The sequence below is a fragment of the Mesoplodon bidens genome (assembly GCF_964165515.1).
Source record: "Mesoplodon bidens genome assembly, chromosome: 4".
NCBI lineage: Eukaryota > Metazoa > Chordata > Mammalia > Artiodactyla > Ziphiidae > Mesoplodon > Mesoplodon bidens.
This window is the reverse complement of record NC_138160.1, coordinates 10,161,122-10,184,952: the sequence shown is the minus strand read 5'-3', so window position 1 is coordinate 10,184,952 and position 23,831 is coordinate 10,161,122. Positions and strand designations below refer to the sequence as shown.

Below are 23,831 nucleotides of genomic sequence, written 5' to 3'. Positions count from 1 at the left end.
ACTCTAGATCGCAGGCTCAGTAGTTGTGGCTCACAGGCTCAGTAGTTGTAGCACACGGGCTCAGTAGTTGTGGTTCACGGTCTTAGTTGCTCTGCGACATGTGGGATCTTCCCGGACCAGGGCTCAAACCCGTGTCCCTTGCATTGGCAGACAGATTCTTAACCACTGTGCCACCAGGGAAGCCCTATAAAGGCTTCTTGTTACAATACTTTTATCCCTAGAAAATTGTTATGTTATGATAATAACAATAATAGTTATAAATATAACAAAGATGGCATTAACTGCTATCGTGACATTTTAGATTGGACCCATCCAGTTATATTTTCTCTTTTCTGATAATTTAACTAAATGCTGTACCTGAACAAGACTGTTGAAATAACATATTAGAAAATAAATGTGATCTTATAAATTATCTACTGAAGCCTAAATGAAACATGTCTATATTAATAAAATCATGTGCCATTTTGTCATTTTTTTCAGTCTTCATAAACATGTAACTTCAGTTGATACATTTAAGATTATATATGTATATGTACACATGTATATACTCACAAACCATCTACTCAAGGAAATCTTTTCAAATCCTTTTTTAAGTTGGTGCATGGGTAAGGAAACCAGAACAATCAGTTGTGAAATATTCCCGTGTAAACTCTCATAGGCGTTACATAAGTGAGTTAACCATAGGCTAACAGTATTGCAGGATTTCCCTCTCATGTTCTCCTGCCTTCCTTTTGTTCAGAGAATTTGGATGGAGAGACCCGGAACTGCCTGAAGTGATTCAGATGTTGCAACATCAGTTTCCCTCGGTCCAGTCTAATGCTGCAGCCTATTTACAGCACCTTTGCTTTGGAGACAATAAAATTAAAGCCGAGGTAAGCACTACTTGGAATCGCAAATGACTGGTGTCAGATTCATCACCTCTTAGGTGTTCAGAGCAATGTTGAAAGAGAAAGAAACACAAAACTTAAAGTTATGTTATCAAAACTTAGATCCACATTTATGACTGAAGCATAGCACTTTTCATCTAAGTTTTTGGCATGTCTATGTATACATTCTTCTTTTTTATATTTGAATACTGAAGGAATAGGAGACCAAGGATATATGCTAGTATCACAGAAACAAGATTATGAAATGCTATTCTTTTGGTGTGATTTGCCCTTTTCTTCCCAATTCCATCTCTGGAGTCATCTCTGCTTCTAAATCCTAAAGAAATACAAAGCATCTTTGTTGTCTCGTCAAATTACAGCAGGATTACCACATCAATATATGGTATCCTCTGTCCTTTCTGGAAAACTCATTGGTAAGGTGGGAACTTTAGGCAATAAACCAGCTTTGTGTTATAACCAAGCATTCTGAGCCATTTACAAAGATGCCAGTGGATATCGTACAGATACATGTGTTCTGTTAAAGAGACTACTGTCTGTGTCCAGCATGTAAACAGTTGTTAACATGCTCTAAGTTTTTGGAATACTTTAAAGTGCATAAATTGTGGTGTGTGATATTTCTGGAAAATCACAGTGGTCAGCACAGCTAACTCTGATTTTTTAGACAAGGGACAAAGCATTTGCATATGAGCAGCTGAGTAATCAAATTTTTAGAAGAGATTTTATAAGCTACAAAGAGTCATCTCCATAGCATGTAAGCAATTTGAGGATGAGTCTAAATTAGTTTAAGAGTGGAAGGAAGAGATTTGAAGATATAATTGCAATTTATTATAGATTTTGCTTGCTTGCATTGAGATGTATATAGCCTAGCAGCTTTTCTTTTTTTTTTTTTTTTTCCTGTCTCTCTTCCCCTGGGACTTTGGAGGGCTTGACCAATGCTTGCTCTTACTAGAACAGTCATATTTCTTTATGGAAAGAATATAGGGCAGTGGTTCTCAACCAGGTGTGATTTTGCCTCCCGAGGGACACTTGACAACATCTGGGGGTATCTTTGGTCGTCAGAACTGAAGAAGGTCGTGGTGGAGCCTTCAGCATCTAGTGGGTAGCAGTCAGGGTTTTAACCCAACTCAGGTTCAGATGCTCACTGCTCAAAAGCTGGTACTTGAGAGACAAGTGTTGGTAGGAAAAGAAAGATTGCTTTATTCAGGAGGCCAGCAACCTGGGGAGAAGGTGGACCTGTGTCCAAGAAGCAGCTACCAACTGCTGATCAGGGGGCAAGAGCCTTTAAAGGGGGGTTTCGGGGTGTGTAGGTGCTAGACGTGGCTACATGCAGAACAGCACAGTCAGCTCTGTCAGTCTTCTCGAAATTGGTCATGCCATGGTCTGCTCAGGGTCATCTTGATTATTTTAAGTACAGTTAGTCTTCAGTTCCAGGGTCGGCTCGTTCCCATGTCCTTGAGGCCAGTTCTTGGAATTGTGCAAGACGGAGCAGCTTATGTCACGGCTTCAGTCTGGGCATCATGTAGTTAACTTCTTCTGCCAGGTGGGTGTTTCAGTATCTACAAATCAGCTCAAAGAATATGGCTCAGAATATTATCTGTAGCCCTTGGGGAGGAACTAAAGGTCTTCGACTTTGTCTAATGGCTAAACTATTATTACTTTGTCTTGATTGACTATTTCCCTTTCTTTCTGCATTTTCTCACTTCTCTGATTAAATTTATTCTTTGGCTGAAGTTTTTCTACATACAAGAGACAGGTGGACAACACAAAGGGTCTGTCCTGGGAAGGCCCCATAGGGTCCTGCTTGGTTACGAAGGATGCTGCAGAACATTCTATAATACACAGGGCAGCCTCCAAAACGAGGAATTATACAGACCCAAATATCAGTAGTGCCAAGGCTGAGATAAAAGAAATTATTGTTCATCTATGATAACCTTAAAGTGTCAAAAAATACTCTTAAAATGATCTAAGAATAAAGTTATGTGGTTCCTGTCCCAAATAGTAATTATTGTAATCATTCTCTGCCTTTAGTAAAAAACAAAATAGCCATTCAAAATGAAGGATAGATTTCTGATTAAGGGGTAACATACCATCATTTTTGGAAGATTATGCCTTTGAGGGTTTCTCTAAAGACCATGAAAGTGTTTCATCCCATGACTGGCATAAAGTTGATTCAGAAGTCGTGTGGCTACCCCTCAACAGCAGGACTCCTCCCCCAAATTTGGTTCTGATGTCAAGACTAAGGATACTGCACACACCCCACGAGGGTGTGAAAAGGTGTGTTACTCACATAATGAGGCTTATGAGGTTGAGCAGGGCGGCTCCCATACAGGGCTGAACTTGGCTGGAGAGCACAGGGAAGAAGAACGGCTCAGGGATTTGGCGGTGGTTATGGGCTGTACCAGGGTGGGGTTCGTACATGCAGACAGGGACTTGCATGGTTTGAACCTCCTACTGGTGCCAAAGGAAGAGGCATGAAAGCTTTGTTATCAGCTTTCTCAGCTGTGGGCAGAAGAGAAAGAACTGTCAGGGGCCAAACATGAAACAACGCAGTCAGATGCCATGACTGGGCAAGTTCAAAGTTGCTGCCTCTGTCTACACGATCCATGACTGGCCTTGAAGCCTCTCCATAGCAATGGCACCCAACAGCTAACTGACTACGGACTTGTGTATGGCCACATCAGAAGCATCCCAATGCCCTGTGGGAGACAAAAGGTGGTGTGAGGGAAGGGGTGACCAGCACATGCATCAGTGTTGGAGAGATACATCTTCCCACACCACTTCCCTACTCACCAGCTGTGTCTCCTTGAACAAACTGATTGTCGACTCTTATCTTTAAAATAGAGTTGCTGATACCTCCCCTGTAGAGTCCCTGTAGGGACTAAATGACTTAATGGATGCAAACTGCTAAGTGGTGACGTACTCATTTATTCATATTCTTTTTTGGCCAGGAACACAGTTAAGACAGTTAAGTTACTATTTTATCTTATGTGTGTATGTATATGTCTGGGTGTATGTGTGATCATTTTTAAATTTTGCTGTGGGTGCCCCCAAGGTTGCCTGTATCACCTCTCCCGACAGCTGGTCCTTAGAGCTGTGGTTCATGTGGAATTCATTCCTCTCCTCCACCGCCTAAAGGCTCCGGACGCAGACAGGACCTCATGATAATGTCCTCCGGGTACTGGGGAGGCTGGGATGACAAGGAAGGAAAAGGTATGTAGGGCACAGCCTGATGTCATGTTGACAAAATGAGATCAAAGTTAGTAAAAGTGAGCCGGAGGAACCGGGCACGTGTAGGAGGCCTACATAAAATGCAGAGTGAGCCATCTGGAGTTTCTCTTCGTCTCTTCTTCAGTCACACTGGGAGCTCACGTGTGTGCATGTGTGTGTATACACACACACACACAGATACACAGATGTGTAGGGACTTTGCACAGACCTATTTTGTTCTCTCATTCTAACTCAAGCCCAAACCATCATTAATGGTTCTCCCTTTGTGACAGATGGCTGCCTGTCATCTCTTCATATACAGGCATTGATTTTTATAATTACCTATTGTCCATATACTTTCCAAATTTACTCAGTCTTCTAGTCCTTTATTGCATTTTATTGAATTGATTTAGCCCTTCCGTCTACATTTCATTATTGGTATTGACTTTGTCCACACAATGGATAGTCCGCTGAGCAAAAGGCAGAATTAAATCTCCTGTATGTGGAGGGTCATAAATCATGGCTTTCTTATTCCTTATTACAGTGCTTTGTACAGTTTTCACAGAATGAAGCCAAGAAATTCAGTTTTGTTCAAAATGATGCCAGATCTCATAGGTACAAAGTTGAGAATTCACTTCCATAAATCAGCAGACAGAAACCGTGTCCCTAACTTCTCCTACTGCTCTAGTGAACTTGGATTTGAGGCATTCTCCTGGTTCCCTCCCAGCAGGGAGGTGGAAATGAGGGGAGAAGGATGGGTGTGGCTAGCTCAGCAACCACCAGTGACTACGGGAGAGTCTGCAGTCCACTGGGTGCCCTCACCCGGGGCACAACATTCAGTTAGGAAATGCTTTGAAGACCAGCAAGTGTCCAAAAATTGGGATAGGAGGGTGTCATGCAAACAAGAGTTCAAAGTCAGACTGAGATAAGATCAGAAGAAAAGCAGTTGAGGAAAAACAAAAGAGGAGGGGGGAAGGAGACAGTGGAAGCAGAAGATCCAGGCATCGTAGCAAACACACCGCAGTTCATCTGGTGCAGGTCATTTCCGTGGGCTGACGAGTAGCTAAGATGTAAGCGGGTCCCCTGGCTTTAAAGAGCAGAGGTGTGATTGGCGTGGATGGCTGTCAGTGATATTTGAACTATGTCTGCCATGCACGCTGCCTCCTAAATTGTTGGGGATGTCATAATAAAATGAGCTTTAGATAATCTAGGTAGTTTTTAGACATGAAAACCTGCTCATGTGTATGTACTATAGGCATCTTTTAGGAGGTGCAGAAATGTTGATAATTTTTTAATGGTTTTTCAAAAATCCTTTTTTCATTCTTTCTGGGAACCTTCATCATTTGAGAGCATTAAGGACATCCCATTGATTTAGGGATAATACTAAGTGCCTCTCATGGGTTATAATGATTTGGATTTATTTACGCTCCTCCCTCCTGTGTTTTCCCCCATTTCTTCTCATGCATAAATAGAGTAGGCAGGTGGGCACCCCCAGTTCACACCTGGCAGGCATACACAGACAGGGGCATATGTATCCACGGGTGTGCTACATGGTGGCATTCAAAGCAGTATGTTGTCTAGAGATAAAAAGGTATTTGCACATTTTTTATGTGACAAGAAGGGATTATTTTTAAATGTTTGACTACTTTATTTCATTATAAATTAATAAATTAAATTTAATAAAAGTTTAATACAATTAAATCTAAAAATTTTAATAATTTTAAAATGTATTTTTTAAACATAAGACCGTTCACTTAAATAGTGTGCCTTTGTAAAAACTCAGACTTTATCATATGATGTTACATGTGAGAAGGACTTATATCCATGTCTCTGTAATGGATGAATGGCTGGTGACCACCACTGATTTAATTTAGATTTCGGCCTGATGGCCTCTTTGTATATGAAAAATTGTCTTCAGCCATCAAATGTGTAACCCAAGTATTTGAAGATCTTATACAGTCAACGTATGCAATCTGAAGATAAGAATAATTTCTCTAAGAAACCAACATGGATTTTATTTTGCTAACTCCCAAAGAAACTCTTCCCAATTTTCATCATCCTAACTCCAATAAAACACTTCTTGTTTTTAAAGGAATGGAATTTCCAGTTCTAGTGGAAAGAAGAGTTTATCGACAGCCTGTTCTGGGTTAGTAGGAGAATCAAATATTAATATCATAGATCCTACCTTTAAGGGATCCACAACCCCCTGGAGGAACAACATGTAAGCAGAGCAATATAACACCTTGTGCAAATAATCTCCATGGAAAAGCAAATCCCCATCCTGTGAGTCTGTTTGCAAAATGCTTAAAACCTAGCCTTGTGGGGTCAGAGAAAAATTCCTACTTCCTACAGTGATGAGTACACTGGATTTTAAATTAGAAGTTGCCAGAAAATATAGCTGAAGTCACAATCACTTAGACTTGATGGAATAGGGGTTAGACTTAAGGTTATCAGTCCTTTGGAGAGTGTGTGTGTGTGTGCATGCGCATGTGTGCATGCGTGTGTGTATGAGATCATGTCCATATAGTTTCAATATATTTGTACCATTTACACTCATTTTATCCCAGTAGCATTATTTTCTTTAGTGCTGTTAACTAGAATATAGAAATTGACTTCTCTGTATAAAAATGTGCATACTGTCCCCCTCTCCCATAATTTTTATTCTACTCAGACTGATTTAGAGCATTTCATATGTTTAAAAAAATCAGACTTGTTCCTATCTACTAAATTTAAGTGCTTCGTAATTTCTATTTTATTCTGAGTTCTTTCTACCTCACAGAATTCAAGAGAAGGTGCTATCCATCTTTTCAGTTGATTAGTTTTGAGTCATTTCTTCTGACAGCACGGCCCTGGAGCCGGGCTGCCTGCCTTTGAACCCTGGCTGCTCTCCTACTTTCTAGCTCTGTGATCTCGGGCAAGTTTCTTTACCTCTCTGAGCTTTCGTCTCCCAGACCGCAAAATGAAGCCGCATCGCTACGGAGAAAATGCACATAGACTGCCAGTCAGAGTAAGTGGGTTAAGACACGTGGGTTATTGTTAGTACATGTGGAAAATATAAATTAAGGAAATCTCTTCCTGACAATCTCATAGTGTTATAGACAGAATATCTATACGTATCTGCTTTACTTGTATTGTTCATGATTCACATTTTGAAATCCGTTATGGGCTCGAGTACACATTGAAAGCATGCATTGTGTGTGACCCTGTGCTGAGCCACCGTTGAAACAAACAGATTCAGCCACTGCCACTGGGAAGTTAGAGTCAAAGGACCGTTTGCACATGCCAGCATAAAAGAACAAGCAAACAGGTCCCAGTGATTAACACACTGATATTATGTGAAAGTGGAATTCATGAGTATATTCATTCAACAGATATTCATTGATCAGCCATACAGTCCCAGGCTCTGTTCTTGGCCCTGGCGGTACAGCAGTGAATGATGAACTAGACCCAGATGAATGGGGGAGGCAACCGTACACAAATAAAGACGTAGGTCTATCACATGTCAGGTGGTGGTGCCGACCATGAAGAAAACGTAGCAGGGAAATGAAGGCAGAGGGTGATGGAGGGTGGCAGGAATCAACTGCTGTTTCATGTAAGGGGGTCAGGAAAGTCATCTCTGAGGAACAGCGTTTGAGCAGAGCCCGGAAGCAGTGAGAGGGAAGCACAGACTTAGTCTCTGAGAAGAAGTGCCCCGGCCGCAAAGCAGCCCGAGGCAGGCTGGGCTGTGTGTACTCCAGGAGTGTGTTGGTCCCCCAGGGCTGCTGGAACAAAGTACCACACTTTGGGGAGGGCCTAAAACAACAGAAATTGATTCTCCACAGTCCTGGAGCCGGAAGTCCAAGATCAAGGTATGAGCAGGGCCAGGCTCCCTCGGAGGCTCTGGCAGAATGAATGCTTCCTCACCTCTTCCTGGCTTCTGGTGTGGCCCTCAGTCCTGGCTGTTCCTCGGCTTATCCATGCATCACTACGATGACTGCCTCTGACATCCCATGGCCTTCTCCTCTCTGTGTGTCTCCGTCTGCGTCTCTTCTCCTCTTATAAGGACACCAGTCATATTGGATTAGGGCCCACTCTAATGACCTGATGTTAATTTGATTACATCTGGGAAGACCCTGTTTTTAAATAAGCTCCCTTTCAGAGGTACCTGGGGTTAGGATTTCAGTGTATCTTTGGGAGGGCACAATTCAACTCATAACCCTGACTCACAAGGAGTGTGGCTGGAAACTGGTAAGTGAGGGGAGGAGGGGTGAAGATGAGAGTGGAGTGGTGAGTGTCCAGGGCTGGGTCACGTAGGCTTGGCAGGTTACCTTCAGAGAAGAGAAATCTGGGGCCCACTTTTGGGCAGGGTATTTTGGGAAGTAACACATTTCAAGAAAGGATGCTGAGGGAGATTTTGGAACCTATGACATGGTTCAGAGGAGAGGGTAGCTGGTGATATGAAAGAACATGGGGAGAAGCATGCATAGAGACAGTAAATGGCTAAATGAAGTGGGCAGGACTGTCCCAGAAAATGTAGAAAGGTAGACTTCTGAGTCAGAAGAAGCCAGCAAAGGAAGGGAGGTGACCGCGGGTAGCCTCCTGTGGCTATCTCAAAGTGATTGAGAAAGTGGGAGAAGAACAAAGTGGCCACTGGATCTGAGGGAAGTGTGGGTAGTTTCGGAGGGGACAGGGGAGCATTTGGAAAACTCTGACATAAAGGAGGAAGACTTAGAAATGAGAGGCTCTCCGTCCGTAGGGGGCGTGGCAGGGCAGCTGACTGACAACCTTCCAGAAAACACTGTGGAGAGGTGGCCAGGAGCCAAGTGGCAAATGAGGGAATGTGAGGAGGTGGAAACGGCTGGTGATAAGTGACCGTTAGATCTGCTAAGAGAAAAAGGAGAAAGGCAGTGACTTTAACAAGCTACGCTCTAAGACCTTGTTGTGTTTGGGGGTCAGGCGGTAGCAAATTATGCTCAGAGACTGAAATTGTCTTTGCCTGTAGTTTATTTAACATAGGTGCACAGTGGGATTTGTAATAATTTCACAAGCTAATAGCAGAGCGAATAATGTCTCTTAATGAACCAATAGAGAAATAGCATCCTCCAAACAAATGATGGGTTAATTACGCTTTTGTTCCAGGCAAGGCGAGATGACAGAAAGTCAGAATTAAGTTGAGGTGGACCTTTTATGCAAGTTTGCTTCCTCAGGAGAGCTGGCTTGACCAAGCCAGATCTGACTTCTAGCTGCCAGGGCAAAACCCAAGTCCCTTGTTGCTAAGGCTGGTTGCTGGGGAACAAAGGCACCTGAGTCGGTGGGCCGGCCAGGGTTATCACTCCAGGGATGGCTGCAGAGCTTGGGCCACTGCCTACAAGGAGTGCCTTGCCGAGGCAAGGATAGTGTCCCTTCTCTCCTTGGAGCTGCGGCTCATCTCAGCACCACTGCTGGCCCACGGCACCCCGGCCTTGAGCAAGAGTCTCAAGCCCTTCGGAAAGCTAGAGCAGCCAAGGGTAGGTTTGCCCAGACTGCAACTCTCACGATATTCCTCACCAGCTCCTGGAGTTTATAGTGTAAATGTCCACTTGCTTCTTCACATGTTCTTACTGAGAAGCCCTCAGCGGGCCCCTCAGCAGCTGAGCTACTAAGTGCTTATCAGTGACAACAGATGAGAGGTTAACATCCTGACATGAAAATGACGAAAGTCATAAACACGTGAGTTTGAGATATGTCACACCATACATAACAGACCTGTTTCCAAAATACGTGATCTCATCATTTTTTCAATTCCATCAGGGAGTAGAAGGAAGGGTACACAGCGTGACAAAGGCCAGGAGTGCTGGTCACTCCCAAAGGAGATTGCTTCTGGGTGTTGGGGAAGTGTTGGCTCGATGGAGAAGCTAAGGCTTCTCAGGGACCACAACCTTTATGAATGCAGGAGCCCTGTGATATGTGATCCATGCTGAGCTGCATCGCAGCCGGGAGCTAAAACAGAATGGATGAAGGAAACAGCCAGAGACCTCTCTGGTTTGATGGCCTTTTCTGTTGAGAAGTTTAACAGAAGTGGGAGAAAGAAGGAAGCCGTGTTGGGGAAAGAGTGGTCATACGGGTAAAAACAGGCCATAGTGTGTAGGTGGCAGCAAAAAAGGAAGACTGGCATATTCTTCCCAGACTGCCTGTCAGCTCAGCTTCAGAGCTGGTGACTTGCCTTGTGCCACCAGGGCACAGGGGAGAGACAGCATAGAGGTATGGTCAGACGTAGTGGGCAAGGACCGTGTTCCCTCAAGTTGAAGGTCCCTTCAAGGAAGATGGACCCCTGCAGGAGAGAGGAGTCCCGGGGTGTCGGGGATGTGGGTGTGTTCCTGAAGGAGTCTGAAAGCTCAGGGTGAAGCAAGATGGGGTCAGAAGATTCAGAATGAGGCTGTCCACTTGGGGCAGCAGAGAATTACAGCCACCTGGTCACATGGCTTCTACAGCCATGGACCACGTAGGCAGAGGAGACCAGCATCAGAGCCTCCTCCGGCTGCTTCAGTGTGAGGAAACATCTCTTCTCCCTCCCCACAGCAGTACAAGAGAAAGAAAGAGGAGGAAGGGGAGGGGAGAGGAGCAGCAGGGGCTGGAGGTCACGGTCCAGCCTGCTCCCTGAGGCTGGGATGTTGGAGGATGGGTAGGAGACTAGGACTGAAGTAAAAATGGTCAAGCATCATTCTTTGTAACTGGAACGAGACCATTTTAATAACCTAAAGTGAAGGAAAGTTAAGCAATCAGACTGATATGGTGTTGAAATAGAGCCAGCCTGCAGCGAGAGTCCTGATTAAAACCACCAAGTACAGAAGGTTCTCTTGGCAAGACAGGGCTGAGTCAGAGAGCAGTTTATGGCGTCAGGACTCAGGAACAATGATGTAGCAGGTATTTTTCTAATCTTTGAAGTTTCCTTGCTGGGATTGCTAAAATTCGCTTGGGTTATTTTCACTTCATTTCGTCTTAGAGCCGCGCTCTCCTTCTATTTTAATGAATTATCTTTTTATCTGCACACCCCCCGAATCAGTTTGTATTCTTTCTGATAATTACCAAAAAGAAACAGATGACCTATCTAAATGTCAACCTATTTGCATTTCTGTCACAGGTAGAGGACCCCGGGTCTAACCTAGCAATTTCTCACCAGGCTTTTTTTTTCCTGCCACATTTCCGAATGAGAGCTCCTATATCATATTTTAGAAAAGAAGACCTCTACCTGAAGAACGAATCCCTCATTCAGGGGCGTAGTCCAACTGTATATCCACCCTAAACTTCTTCAGCCCGTGTTAAAGTCACTTTTTCCTTTGGCCTTTAGGAGAGACGGCAGAAAACACGCGGCCTCTGTCATCCTGCTAACACTTTGCTTCTTACTGCTGCTGATTTATCACCATTAGACCTTGTTTCTAGGAGAGAAATCTCTAAATCATTGAACCAAGGAAGAGGCATCTTGTTTATCTGTCATTCTTTTGATTTTTTCTCTTCTGAACAGTCTCTGGGTTTTCCAGGCACAGAGAACTAGAGAGAACATTTTGTCACAATACTGGTAGAAACAGCACAGAAGCTTCTACATCAGATTAGGCTCGTACATAGATTACGGTGCACACTTCTTTTTTTTATGATGTCATTGTGGCTCTGTGCTTGCCTATATTTCTGCTATCGGTTTCATTAATCCACTCTAAGTAAATGATTTTGCTGTTGCCTCTTTTGAGCCTTTGATCACTTCTTCAACTTCACCAAGGTTATTGTTCCAGTTCATTCTAAATCCATCAGACCTCATCAACCCGATGGCACTTGTATATTCATTAATGACCCTACTCTGTGCGTGCTTGCGTGTGCCATCTTGGAAATGGTTAACACCACTGGAGCCAGATACCATGCAGGACAAGAGCCTCTCTGACTTATTTTAAGCATGTGTGAGTTTCTAGCTCGTATTTCAGTCATTCAGAATCAGATTCTTATTGGAAGAAATGTGTCTTTCTACCCAAACTATCCTGTAGATGTTTTGTCACACCTCTCCCCTATTAGGTGCACTTCCTCATTACAGCTGTTTTTTAAATGTTTCAAGGAAAGCTACCAGTGATCATTATACAATAACGGTTCATGTTTGGTAGACCCAGTGCACTTTTCAACCAAACCTTTAATATAAGTGAAAGAAAAAAATCTCTTTTGTTAAGGGCTCTTCAGAATTCAAATTGATCTCCTGTATTTACAATCCTCCTTCACTAATTTGCCTCTTGAACAAAGAGTAAAACACTGAGTGGGCATTAAATCTTTTGTTACTCGTATTAATTTTTGGATGGAACAATTTGTGCATTTCCTTTGGATCTATACAAGCTGTCTTCAATTTCCAAAGATTGTTTGAAAGAAGGAATCTTATGATTGAAATGTATTTTCCATTAACATAGTGGTATATAGGGAGACCAGTCTCCCCAGGCCAGCTCAGAAAAGCCTCATTATCCCAAAATGTCCCTGAACTATAACAGTGGGTGAAATTGTAGCAGTGGGTGAACAGTACTACAATATCCAGTCCGTATTCATGAGGAAAGGCAAAAAGTGTTCCAGTGGGAATGTGGGGATCTCACCTCCAGTGCCCTGCTTAGAAGGCAGGTTCACCACACCTTCCCTGTGGGTTTTGGGGTGGGAGTGGACACCATCCTTGCTACAAACCACAAGTGATGGAATCTGCTGTCTGGGGCAGGGGCTCAAGGAAAATAGAGACAGATGAAAGGGAGCAGGAAAACAATAAGTGTTATTTGGGGGAGGCTGGGTGGGCTCTGAGACTCCGTGGTGTGGACCGAATGAAGGGGGATTGGGGATGGGTCAAAACTGGATTCTAGGAGGTTGCAAACTAAGAAGATGTGGAGAGCAGGAGGTCTGCTCTGAGTTATCCTTACAGCCCAACGAAAGTCCCCAGACCACACTGACTCCCTGACACTGGCTTCATTTGCTTCTCCTTTAACTACTGTCCTTTCTACTGCCACCACCTATAGCTCTTAAGCCAGTTTCTCTCCCTCCTGGTCCACTAGAGAAGAAGAGGATTATCTTCCCAGCCATCCCCTATTCTTTTATATATAATGCAAATACGCTCAATGTTGATGTTTTATATAGATTTTACTGCCTTCACAGGTGATGGAGAAGCATACCAGGAATAAAATGTTTCCCTCATAAATATCACCCCTCTGTTTTCCTCTTACATCTTAAAGACACAAATAATGTCACATATAAATGGTAGAAAGGTGGCTTGTACATTTGACAGAAAGCTTCCCTCGGTGTCTCATAGCGTTCTCCTTTCAAGATGGAGCTGTTTGGGGACTCCTGGTGAGAAGCAGGGTGGAGCTGGGGAGGTGGGGTGAGAACTGGGCCCCCTATTTGCAGGCTGAAATAACCCTATCCTGTTCTAAGAGATACTGAAATCAGATCACAGGAGAAAGAACTCTCTGTCAACGGAGACTCTGAAATTCCATCAGGTTCTTTTAGTCAGACATGTTTCTGAATTCCTGTTTCACTGGATATTTCCTCTTTCTGCTGATAAAGATACTCCAGAGTCACCCCTCTCCCCGCCACATACACATCCAGTTATTTCTAGTGGTCACCTGACAAGTATCTATGTTCAGAAACATGCCTATCAGCTGTGGGATGAGAGGCACCATTTCTTTTCTCTCTTGCTGCTGTTGGCTGCATACAGAGGGAGCCCAGTGCCCTCAGGAGTCGATGGTGGTGATTATAAGCAAGCCATCCTTAGCTGGTGCCCTTATTCCAATTGCTGCCTCCTGGCCTGGCCTGCCTAGCACCTCTGACACTCGGCATCACTGTATTTCACCAAAGCCGGCCACCCTTGCCAGGCACTGTTGCCCCTTCTCATGGGTATCACCATCTCCTTGCATCAACCATTACCCGCGCCATAAGTGTGATAGATCTTTCAAAGCCTAAAAAATGTCAAAAGTGGTGAGAATGTATCTGTACTACTCCTGATTTAGTGTTTCTGTTTCTTATATGGATCAAGAAAGCAACAAAATAAAACAGATACCACCAATTTTACTTATAACCTCCATATTTTGTACGGTCCGTATAGGACTCCAAGAAAGGCCAGTTAATCCAAGAGTTAAAAACCAGGCTGTACCCAGAATGATCCCTCTTCTTAACCATTAAGTCTTTGCTACTGGATCCAGCTGCCCAACTCCCCCTTTTCTCAGTCCCCAAAGCTTGTTCAGCGTGCCCAAATAGGTCTAAGGAACAGCAGTTCACCATTTAGGCTCAAAGTCCTTGCCATGTTCTTTAATTTACAGAGAAACTTACCTGTACGAAGCCAAGAATGTGTCTCATCTCTAGTGGGTGGTGACTGTCCCTAAGCTCCCCAGCCTCTCAGTCTCTCGTGGGAACACACAGCACAGTTCAAATCAACCATGCAGATTGGTGTCCAAAGTGGGATTGATACACAGACTTCAGACTTTGTTAAGATGGTGTGGAGCGCACATGTGAAAACTGAAAGGGATGGAGATAATTCTGTAATACCATCTTGGTGGCCAGATGATTCTTAGTATGAGACCATACAACTTTGCATCTATGAAAGAAAGGAACTATTTCAGTGGAATATGTCTACTATCCCCTTGATTCTGGGTGTCACAACATTATATTGTGTAGAAGTTATAATCCAAAGAGAAAGGATTGTTTCCATTGGGTCTTACCAAGCAAGCAGAGATGTCTGAGGCATTTAGCAAGGATATAAAATCCAACATGTAAAAAATATGAAAATTGTACTTGGTGTGCTAGTATCTGTATTGTAGACATGTGGGGCAGATGTGAAAGGGGAACTTGGCTCTTGGTAAGATGTTCTCTTCAAGGAGTAATGTCTCTCTTTAGTCCCATCTGTCATTATTAGACGTGTCCAGAGAACCATGGACTTGGGACTGTAGAGGTTTCAGCGCAAAAGAACTGGGAAGTTTTTCCAATGAATATAAGCAAGGATTCAGGTAAAAATATTACCAGGGATATTGATAGTGAACCAAAGACTAGTAGTCTCTGATGGATATTGGTGACATCAGGCTTTAAGTAGAATAAGTAATAATCATAGGTAGTAGCTATGCAACCTAATGCTTTTGCCTCTAATCCAAGGTTATGTCCCTCTGACCTGGGTAAAAAACATGGTGTATGAGGCTTACCCCAAAGGGTAGAATTATCTATATTACCTCCAACCCCATCACTGATCCTGAAGAGAGGGGTTATGGACAGATGAAGCCAACTTGGATTGATCTGGGACCATGCTCCAAATCAAATGCACCAAATACCTTTTTGGATCAAACAATGGATTGTACAGTGATTTGGGGAGCCCTCTTTTAGAGGACCCCATATTTCTTGATTTTTTTTAATTAGTTGAAGACGTCCAAGAGGAAGTTAGGGCACTCTTGCCTGACTTACCATGAAAGAGGCTAGTGGATTCTTTGGTTAAGCTGATGCAAACAGCCATGAAAAGATGAGGAATCACAGGCAACAGAAAGGCTAGACAAAAATGGGACAGGGCAACCTAGGATAGATTCGATTTGGGAGGTGTTTGTATGGTCATTAATGAAAGAAATAGAAAAACAGTTGTCATATAGGTTGTATTAGTTTCCTCTTGCTGCTATAACAAATTACTGCAAGGGGGTGGGGAGGCTGAGTTACTCTTGTGACATTCCCAACAGGAGAGTTGAGGCCACATGCTGAGGCTTGTTTGATTGTCAAGAATCTGGGAAACCATATTTTCTGGGCTTAATCAATGTAATGTTACCTGGCCATTACACTAAAGAATTAGAGGTTGTTTGGAAAGAGAATGGTAAGGTAGCTGTTCAGAAACAAAGGGTAATTTTTCATACCCACTGGCCTAGACATATCACATGTGCAGACCACAGTGAGTTTATATTCCCATAACACACAAGGGGAATAGGTATGGTAAAAATGGTGGCATAATCCAGTTGTGATTATATAAACTAAGTGAAAGCCCCTTGGCTAACCAAGGTCCAACATGCTCAAAACTAAAACAAAATAGACTTTCTAGAGAGGTGCTAGCAATATCTATATTAACAAAGGAGGTAGTAGGAGCTGGTCCCCTGGCTCCCAACACCTCCTTATACCAAAGACTTATGTTACCAAAGCAAGTCGGCTTTTCTAGGTCAGCTTTGTAGATTATTAGGGTCTAAATAGAATGTTCTCCCTATGGTTTTGACAGTATCCAATATAGTTCAGGCTAATAAGGAAACTCAGTGGGCACCAGAGGTTTCAGTGCTGTCACTGATCTGGAAAGTTCTTTTTTTTTGCCCCAATTCCAATTTCTAAGAAAAAGCCAATCTCAATTGGCCTATACCCGAGAGACCATACAGTCTATTGTAACAGTTCTCACACAGGATATGTTAATTCTCTTACCCATGGCCAAAATTCTTGTGAAGGGACTCACATTTACTGATGATAGAAGACACTCTGATGTATGACTTTGATGGTGTAATGATTATCAGGCCTATAAAAGAGCAGGCCAACAGAATTGCAACTAGGGTGACTCATGACAAGGTGAAGCTGGCTTGTAAATTCTGAAGAATTATGAGGGGTGACCCAACAAGGAATACTTGAAGAATCAGGGCTATTTCTCAACTGATGAAAAATATTCTCCTGATGCCACCCTGAAATGAATAAGAAACGTAATACTTGGTAGAACTCCTTGGGTCCTGGAGAAATCATATCTCAAACCTGGGATATTATCAAGTCCCATTAGAATAAAAGAAAAGAAGGGAAAAGAGAAGGAAAAAAAGAAAAGGAAAGAAAGAGAGTCGCTTTTGAAGGTCGTCCCAACAACAAAACTTCTTAAGGTCTTCAGTGGATAAGAGTATCGAGTATAACTTTGGATGCCTAAAATCCACATTTCTTTATCCAAACAGTGACAAATACCCAATGAGACTGGAGTTTATGGCAAAATTGAGTAAGGGCAGCAGAAAGACAACCTTAAGGTTTTGAACATACTGACTGCCTCACTCCACCTTTAGGTATTTACCTTGTAGAAGGTGATCCATGGCTTGCTCTGGGCACTAGTAGAGATTGCTTGCATCTTCAAGAGACATTTGAGGCCTGAAATTCCTGTGAGCCTTGGAGAAAACACTGACATAAGAAAGGGTCCATCCAAAAACTCTCTGATTAAGTGCAAGGATTTGCTCAAGAACCTCTAGGTTTGGCTTACCAAAGGTGTCCACTAGATGCATGAACAGGATGCCTTAGATGCCTTAGAACCCGGGTTCCCTGCTTTGTCTCTTTTTCATCCTCTTCTATAGAGTAATCAGAGGCCCAAACTATGCCTCCTTACCAGGACAAGTCCAGCAAGAGCAGGACTTGCAGACAAGAGCATTAAAATGATGGAGGAGGAACACTTTGGGAAGGCTGCCTCCTTCCAACCTAGTTTTTCAAAAAGTTAATGTTAACAGGACAAAAACCAAAACACCAGAGTTTATCTTCCTAGTTGGCCATGTTGTATTCTTCTGAATGATCATCTGAAATACTAGTTATAGAGAGTCATTCATTACTTGTATAGACAGGGTCAGCCATCCAGTGTGCAACCTGCCCCATTAGGAGGACTCTTTCTGTCTTTCCTCATTGAACTTATCTCAAGAGAGAATCATGTAACACTGACTGGTGTGCAGTGGCCAGTGGATTAGCCATTGAGTCCAGAAAATGGTCAAAGAGCGTTGCCCTATCCTTGGTACTTCTTTTGTGTGTGTGTGTGGGGGGGGGTACACGGGCCTCTCACTGTTGTGGCCTCTCCCGTTGCAGAGCACAGGCTCCGGATGCGCAGGCTCCGCAGCCATGGATCACGGGCCCAGCCGCTCCGCGACATGTGGGATCTTCCCGGACCGGGGCACGAACCCGTGTCCCCTGCATCGGCAGGCAGACTCTCAACCACTGAGCCACCAGGGAAGCCCCTTGGTACTTCTTTATACAGAGCAAATATACAGAGAGATATGAGACTGCCTTGGTTCTACCAGACTTAAATTTGTCCAGGTGATCTAGATACATGTCAACCAACAGTCAAAGAATAAGCCCTGGTGGTTAGGCAGGAGGTGATCTGTTGGTCCTGACTATGTAGACAGTAATTTAGGCGTTGGAAATGGATGGGCAGAGCAGCCCTGTGCTCTCCACAAGTGGGCTGATAGAAACAGTGAAGCCTGGAGGGCAGCTCATGAACACATGATAGATCAACAGTAGATCAACAATAGATTGACTGAGTTCACCTGTGTATGGGCTTTATATTGCTGCTGTAACAAATTACCAAAAACTTAGTGCTTTAACAGAATGTAACTTTATTATCTAATAGCTCTGGAGCTCAGACGTCCAAAATTGGTCTTACTGGGCTTAAATCCAGGGCTGCAATTTTTTTTTTTGGAGGCTCTAGGGAAGAATTTGTTTTCTTACCTTCTCCTGTTTCTAGAGGCTTCCCACATTCCTTGGTTTATGGCCCCTTCGATCTTTAAGGCCAGTGGTAGCTCAGTGAGTCTTTCTCATGCTGCCATCCTTCTGATTCTGACTCTTCTGTCTCCCTCTTCCTCTTATGTAAAAGAACTTCATGAAGACACTGGGCTCACCCAGATCACCCAGCATAAACTCTTTAAGGTCAGCTGATCAGCAGCCCTAATTCCATGTACAGCCTTCATTCCCCTTTGCCATGTAATGTGCATATTTGTAGGTTTCAGGGATTAGGATATGGACGTCTTTGGGATGGTATGGAGGCATTATTCTGCCTACACAACCTGTTAGAGCAAAGAAGCCCTGGGAAGCCATACCTCTGACTGAAGGATGCCACGTGACCTCCGACTCTGTGGAGCTCTCTGCCTACGGATAAGGTTCTGGATTCTTCCCACTAAGAAAGCATTTTTCCCTTGATTAGGTTGGCTTTGTCACATCAGTCTGTTTCATCTTGATGGCCATGGGGTCTTGAAAGCAAGTGCACCGATCATGTGTTGGGCAGGTGCCAATTCTTGTTATGAAAATTCCCTTCCAAGTATTTTAACGTAAATCACAATTTTCTTCATTTTGTCATTCAAACTTGCCAGGTCCCCACCCCTGTGAGCATGGTTATCTATATTAATAAATATCCCACAGTTTTTCTTATTACCTTGCACAATTTCCAAAGCTAACATGTTTCTCCTTTTTGCTAGTCTTCCAGGCTCTAGATTTAATTTTTTTCTGCAATAAGCATCCTAAGAAATGAATCAATAGATGATAATTTGCTTTGCAATTTAGATTTTTCCATTTTAGTGTCTTAAACCCTGAAGAGTGACAGCGGAATGTGAAGATTTTGAATTATGAATAATCTTCCTTATTGTTCTGACTTTTATTTTTCTCTTTACCGTTTAGCCCAAGTTCATCTAATGGAAATGGGATATTCAACTATGGGCCTGAGTGCTACACTATTTCACATGCTTTTATATGTTTTTTTGCATTAAAGAAGACAAGAAATTTGCATACCTATAATTAGCTAGTATATTCAGCATTGGCTCCTATAAACAAGAGGCAGGTGTATGTAGTACAGAAGCATTTTACACGTAGTGTTGGCTTTCACTTGTGGGAAAAAGTACTCTCACTTCATGAAGTGAAAAGATAAAGTTATAAGGAAAACATTTTTTAAATGTGCATAACATTTGCTGGTCCACTCTCATTATATTTACAGTTGTACCATATTCTAAGGTTCTAAGATCTCTTTTTAGGCACTGGAAGTCTTTGTTCTTAAGTTCTAATTTGCTTGCTTGACATAGGACATTTCTCCTGAAGGGTGGACTGTAAAAATTGGCTTTATTTCAAAATTTCAAAAATTTCATCATCAAAACTGCATTTGTTCAAAAAATAATATGGATCATCTGTGTGCCAGATAATTCTCTCAGCCCTGGGGATTCAGTGTTGAACAAATCAGGCAAGATTTCTGCTCTCACAGCTTTATATCCTTCTGGGTAGGAGTGGGGCAGAAAATCAACAAACAAGTATGTATATGAAATGTACCAGGTGGTAAATGGGAGCTAAGGAGGAATCCAGAGATGGGGACGTGGACCAAGAGAGGAGGGGGACGGGTGTAGAGTGGACGTGCTAGTTTTGATGGTTTATCAGGTTGAGTGGATTCTGACTGACTGCTGTGTGTACAAACTTTCAAAACAAAACAAAATTCTCCCTTATGTCCCTGCTTTGTTATTAGTACTCCATATCTACCAGCCTGTTAACAACAGAGTATAACTGTCGATTTCCTTCTAGTCTGGAAAAAAAATGTATGCAATAGCACACGTAACTCATTTGAAACTTCTTAAAGAATTAAAAATGCAAACCAAAGCTTTTATGTATCCAGCATGTTTTAAATGAATAATTAGAAAATCAATAAATAAGACAGAAAATAAGGAAACTTTTTAAACCTGGGATATTATATGTTGAAGATTTTTAAAAAGACTGTCGATAAACTATGCGGAGAACTAAAATCTGAAAATAGGGTAAAAAGCATTTTATTCTTTAGAATCGGGGTTCTTATTATTTAACCTGGTACACTCCAGGACTGAAGATCTTTGAACCAAAATTATTAATTTAGAGAAATAACAGTCTTCTCAATCTCTGTGGCTGTTTTTTTTTTGTTTGTTTGTTTGTTTGTTTTTTTTATTGGAAGGTAGAATACCTACTGGGCAGGTCCTTTAAACCCACAAGTGTGAGTTATAAAAACAAGGAAAATGAGTGCTACAAAACTTAAATTGGAATAAAATAATTGAAAGAACTGAATGAATCCCATGTTGGTAGGGGAAGGGAAAGGAGACATTTCTGAATTGCTTTTCCTTTTAAATATGTACATACAGGCGTAGCTCAGAGATATTGTGGATTCGGCTCCAGACCACCACAATAAATGGAAGATCGAAATAAAGCAGGCAGGTCACACAAATTTTTTTGGTTTCCCAGTGCATATAAAAATTATGTTTACACTATACTGTAGTTTATTAAGTGTGCAACAGCATTAGACTTAGAAAACAATTCCCATACCTTATTTTAAAAATACTTTATTGCTAAAAAATGCTAACCATCATGTGAGTCTTCAGCGAGTCGCAATCTTTTTGCAGTTGATCACTGATCAGAAATCACCGTAACATGGTTACCAGAGGGGAAGGGTTGGGGGGATGCATAGTTAGGGAGTCTGGGGTTGACATGTACACACTACTATATTTAAAATGGATAACCAGCAAGGACCTACTGTATAGCACAGGGAACTCTGCTCAATGTTATGTAACAATCTCAATGGGAGAAGAACTTGAAAAAGAAAAAGAATAGATACATGTATGTGTATAACTGAATCGCTTTGCTGTACACCTGAAACTAACACAACATTGTTAATCAACTATCCTCTAATATAGAATTTAAAAGTTTAAAAAATAAAAAATAATTTTAAAAAGAAATCACGGTAACAAATATAATAATAATGAAAACGTTTGAAATTTTGTGAGAATTACCAAAATGTGGCACAGAGACATGAAGTGGGCAAGTACTGTTGGAAAAATAGCACCAGTAGACTTGCTCAACACAGGGTTGCCACAGACCTTCAACTTGTAAAAAACACAGTATCTGCGAAGCACGATAAACTGAAGTACAATAAAACGAGGTATGCCTGTATAAATATATATTTACTTGTTTATACATATACATTTGTTGGTAACTATGTTATATATTATTATATGTGTGTAACACTCTAGTGTATATGTATGTCAAATTATAGACATGGGTGTGATTTAGTACTAATCACTTACTAAAATTACTAGGGCAGTTGTGATGCTGTTAGAATTTCTAAGGTACCATCCACCTGATGCCTGGAGTAAAGTATCTTTCCTCATAAAGGATGACACACGGGGTTTAGGCTGCACTGCATTGCACTTGATGGGATTTCTTAGTACCTAATTTTTAAAATTTCAAAGGTCACAGACACACCAAACAAGTGTGTTTTCTTATTTCACCAAGATCCAAGTGTCATATAAATGTTCTGCTTGGGCTGATGGACAAAATGAAGAGTGAATAACATTTAATCAGCTGACAGTATCATTGAAAAACTCATATTTCAAGATGTCATGTTGCAGACGGATTTCCCGGATAACAGCTTTCTTTGTGTTCAAGAGAAACATGGGGGGAAATGAGGTTGACATGTTCCCGTTTGTGGATTCTCAAAAGCACTGGTCACAGTGGTTGAACCCGACGGGTGGGGAGCTCTGAGAGGTGGAACTTACGGTTTTACCTTTTGCTCAGCTTCTGGGATCCCCTGCAGCCTCCACTCTGATTCTGGAGGAAGAGCTAACTGGAGAAGTATGAGACGGGCTTCTCCAGTTTCCTTGCTGGGGCTCAGAGCACAGAGCTAGCAAAATAAGAAAATCAAAGTTAATTTAAACAAATGATTGAGAGATGCAGGAAACCCAGCATGCATGTTCCACTCTATAAATTCCCAGATGCCAGGAAAGTGGTCCGAAAATGTTTGATATCTAGGATATACTTCTGCACGACACATAATGCCTTCTTTGTGACACTGTCAAGTTAATTCTCTTGGCTCATTGACACAACTATCATCCCTCTGCTCAAAAAGCATGAGTGGGTCTCCACATCCTAGCACCCGAAATTTTCCATGTTCTTGTGGTTTTCAGTGCCAGCGTTAGCCTGGCCCCTTGCCGGCATCCGAGCATTTCCTGGGTCCCGCCTCTGGGAGGCGCCGTATGCAGACAGATGCTCCTCTCCACGCGCCTCCCATGCCCTCCCACCTCCACTGCCGATCGCTCTTCAGAGCCATCATCCATGTGAGCTGTAGGAATCTTGGGCTACTGGCCAAAGAAACTTCCTACAAGCATACCATTCCCTTAAGTTCAGCGATTTTTCTTTAAAATCCCACAAGTCTTATATTCTACTTCGTAAAGTGTCCAAGTCTGATTATAAAATAATAGTAGTAATAATAATAATAATAATAATAATAATACGCCCCAATCTTTGGGTAAATTTAAGGGCCAAGAAGATGTACCACCATCTAACACACTGATGCCTACTCTTCCCCACCCCCAACCCTACCGTAACTTGTGCCCCACTTTATAAACATGGACTACCCCAAGCATTTTAGAATTTAATCATGTTCTACACTGTATAGTTCACCAGTTTTAAACTTCTTAAAATCAATTCAGCTGTTATTTCTTCCAGAAGGAATTCCCCCGCTCCACTTCCCAAGGAGGCTGGTTTCATGCCTTTCCTGTGGGCTTCAGAACACCTTGTTTGTTCCTGTGCGTATCTCCTGTCCATGAGATCCTCAAGGAGCATAGGACAGTGCTTAGTAAATATCAACTGAACTGAACAAAACTAAAATTCTTTTCTCAGCCAATGTTTACTCCAGTAAATGTTGGCTTGTTGCTACCACAAAAGAGCCTATGAGCAAATATATCTCCCGGACATATAGGTGACTTTGTCACCTAAAATAGAAAAAAAAAGAATAAAAGACATATGCACAACAGGAAAACACTGAAGCAAATTTTATATTCTGTACAATTTTTGTAGGTATAATGAAAGTTTTACTTGATATAGTTTAATTTTTAAAAATATAGATATTTAACATAAAATAAAATAAATGCATAGGAAAGTTTTCTCTACATATCTATCATAACTCCTTTTGGTGGAATATGTTAGATTTACTTTAATATGCATTATTTGTTATAACCATGGGCTATCTAAGATATGAAACAATTTCTCTATTATTGC

At 42.1% G+C, this 23,831-nt stretch overlaps 1 protein-coding gene across 2 annotated transcripts in view; it reads left to right on the top strand.

Annotated features, from left to right (window-relative positions):
• CTNND2 (catenin delta 2) overlaps positions 1-23,831 on the top strand; it is a gene marked incomplete at its 5' end in the record, with an annotated part of 962,722 nt that overhangs the window by 700,053 nt on the left and 238,838 nt on the right. For both annotated transcript variants that reach the window (XM_081231805.1, XM_081231804.1), the window contains one exon: positions 740-872. In XM_081231805.1, the coding sequence (XP_081087931.1) occupies positions 740-872 (133 nt within the window). The remainder of the gene's footprint in view (positions 1-739; positions 873-23,831) is intronic.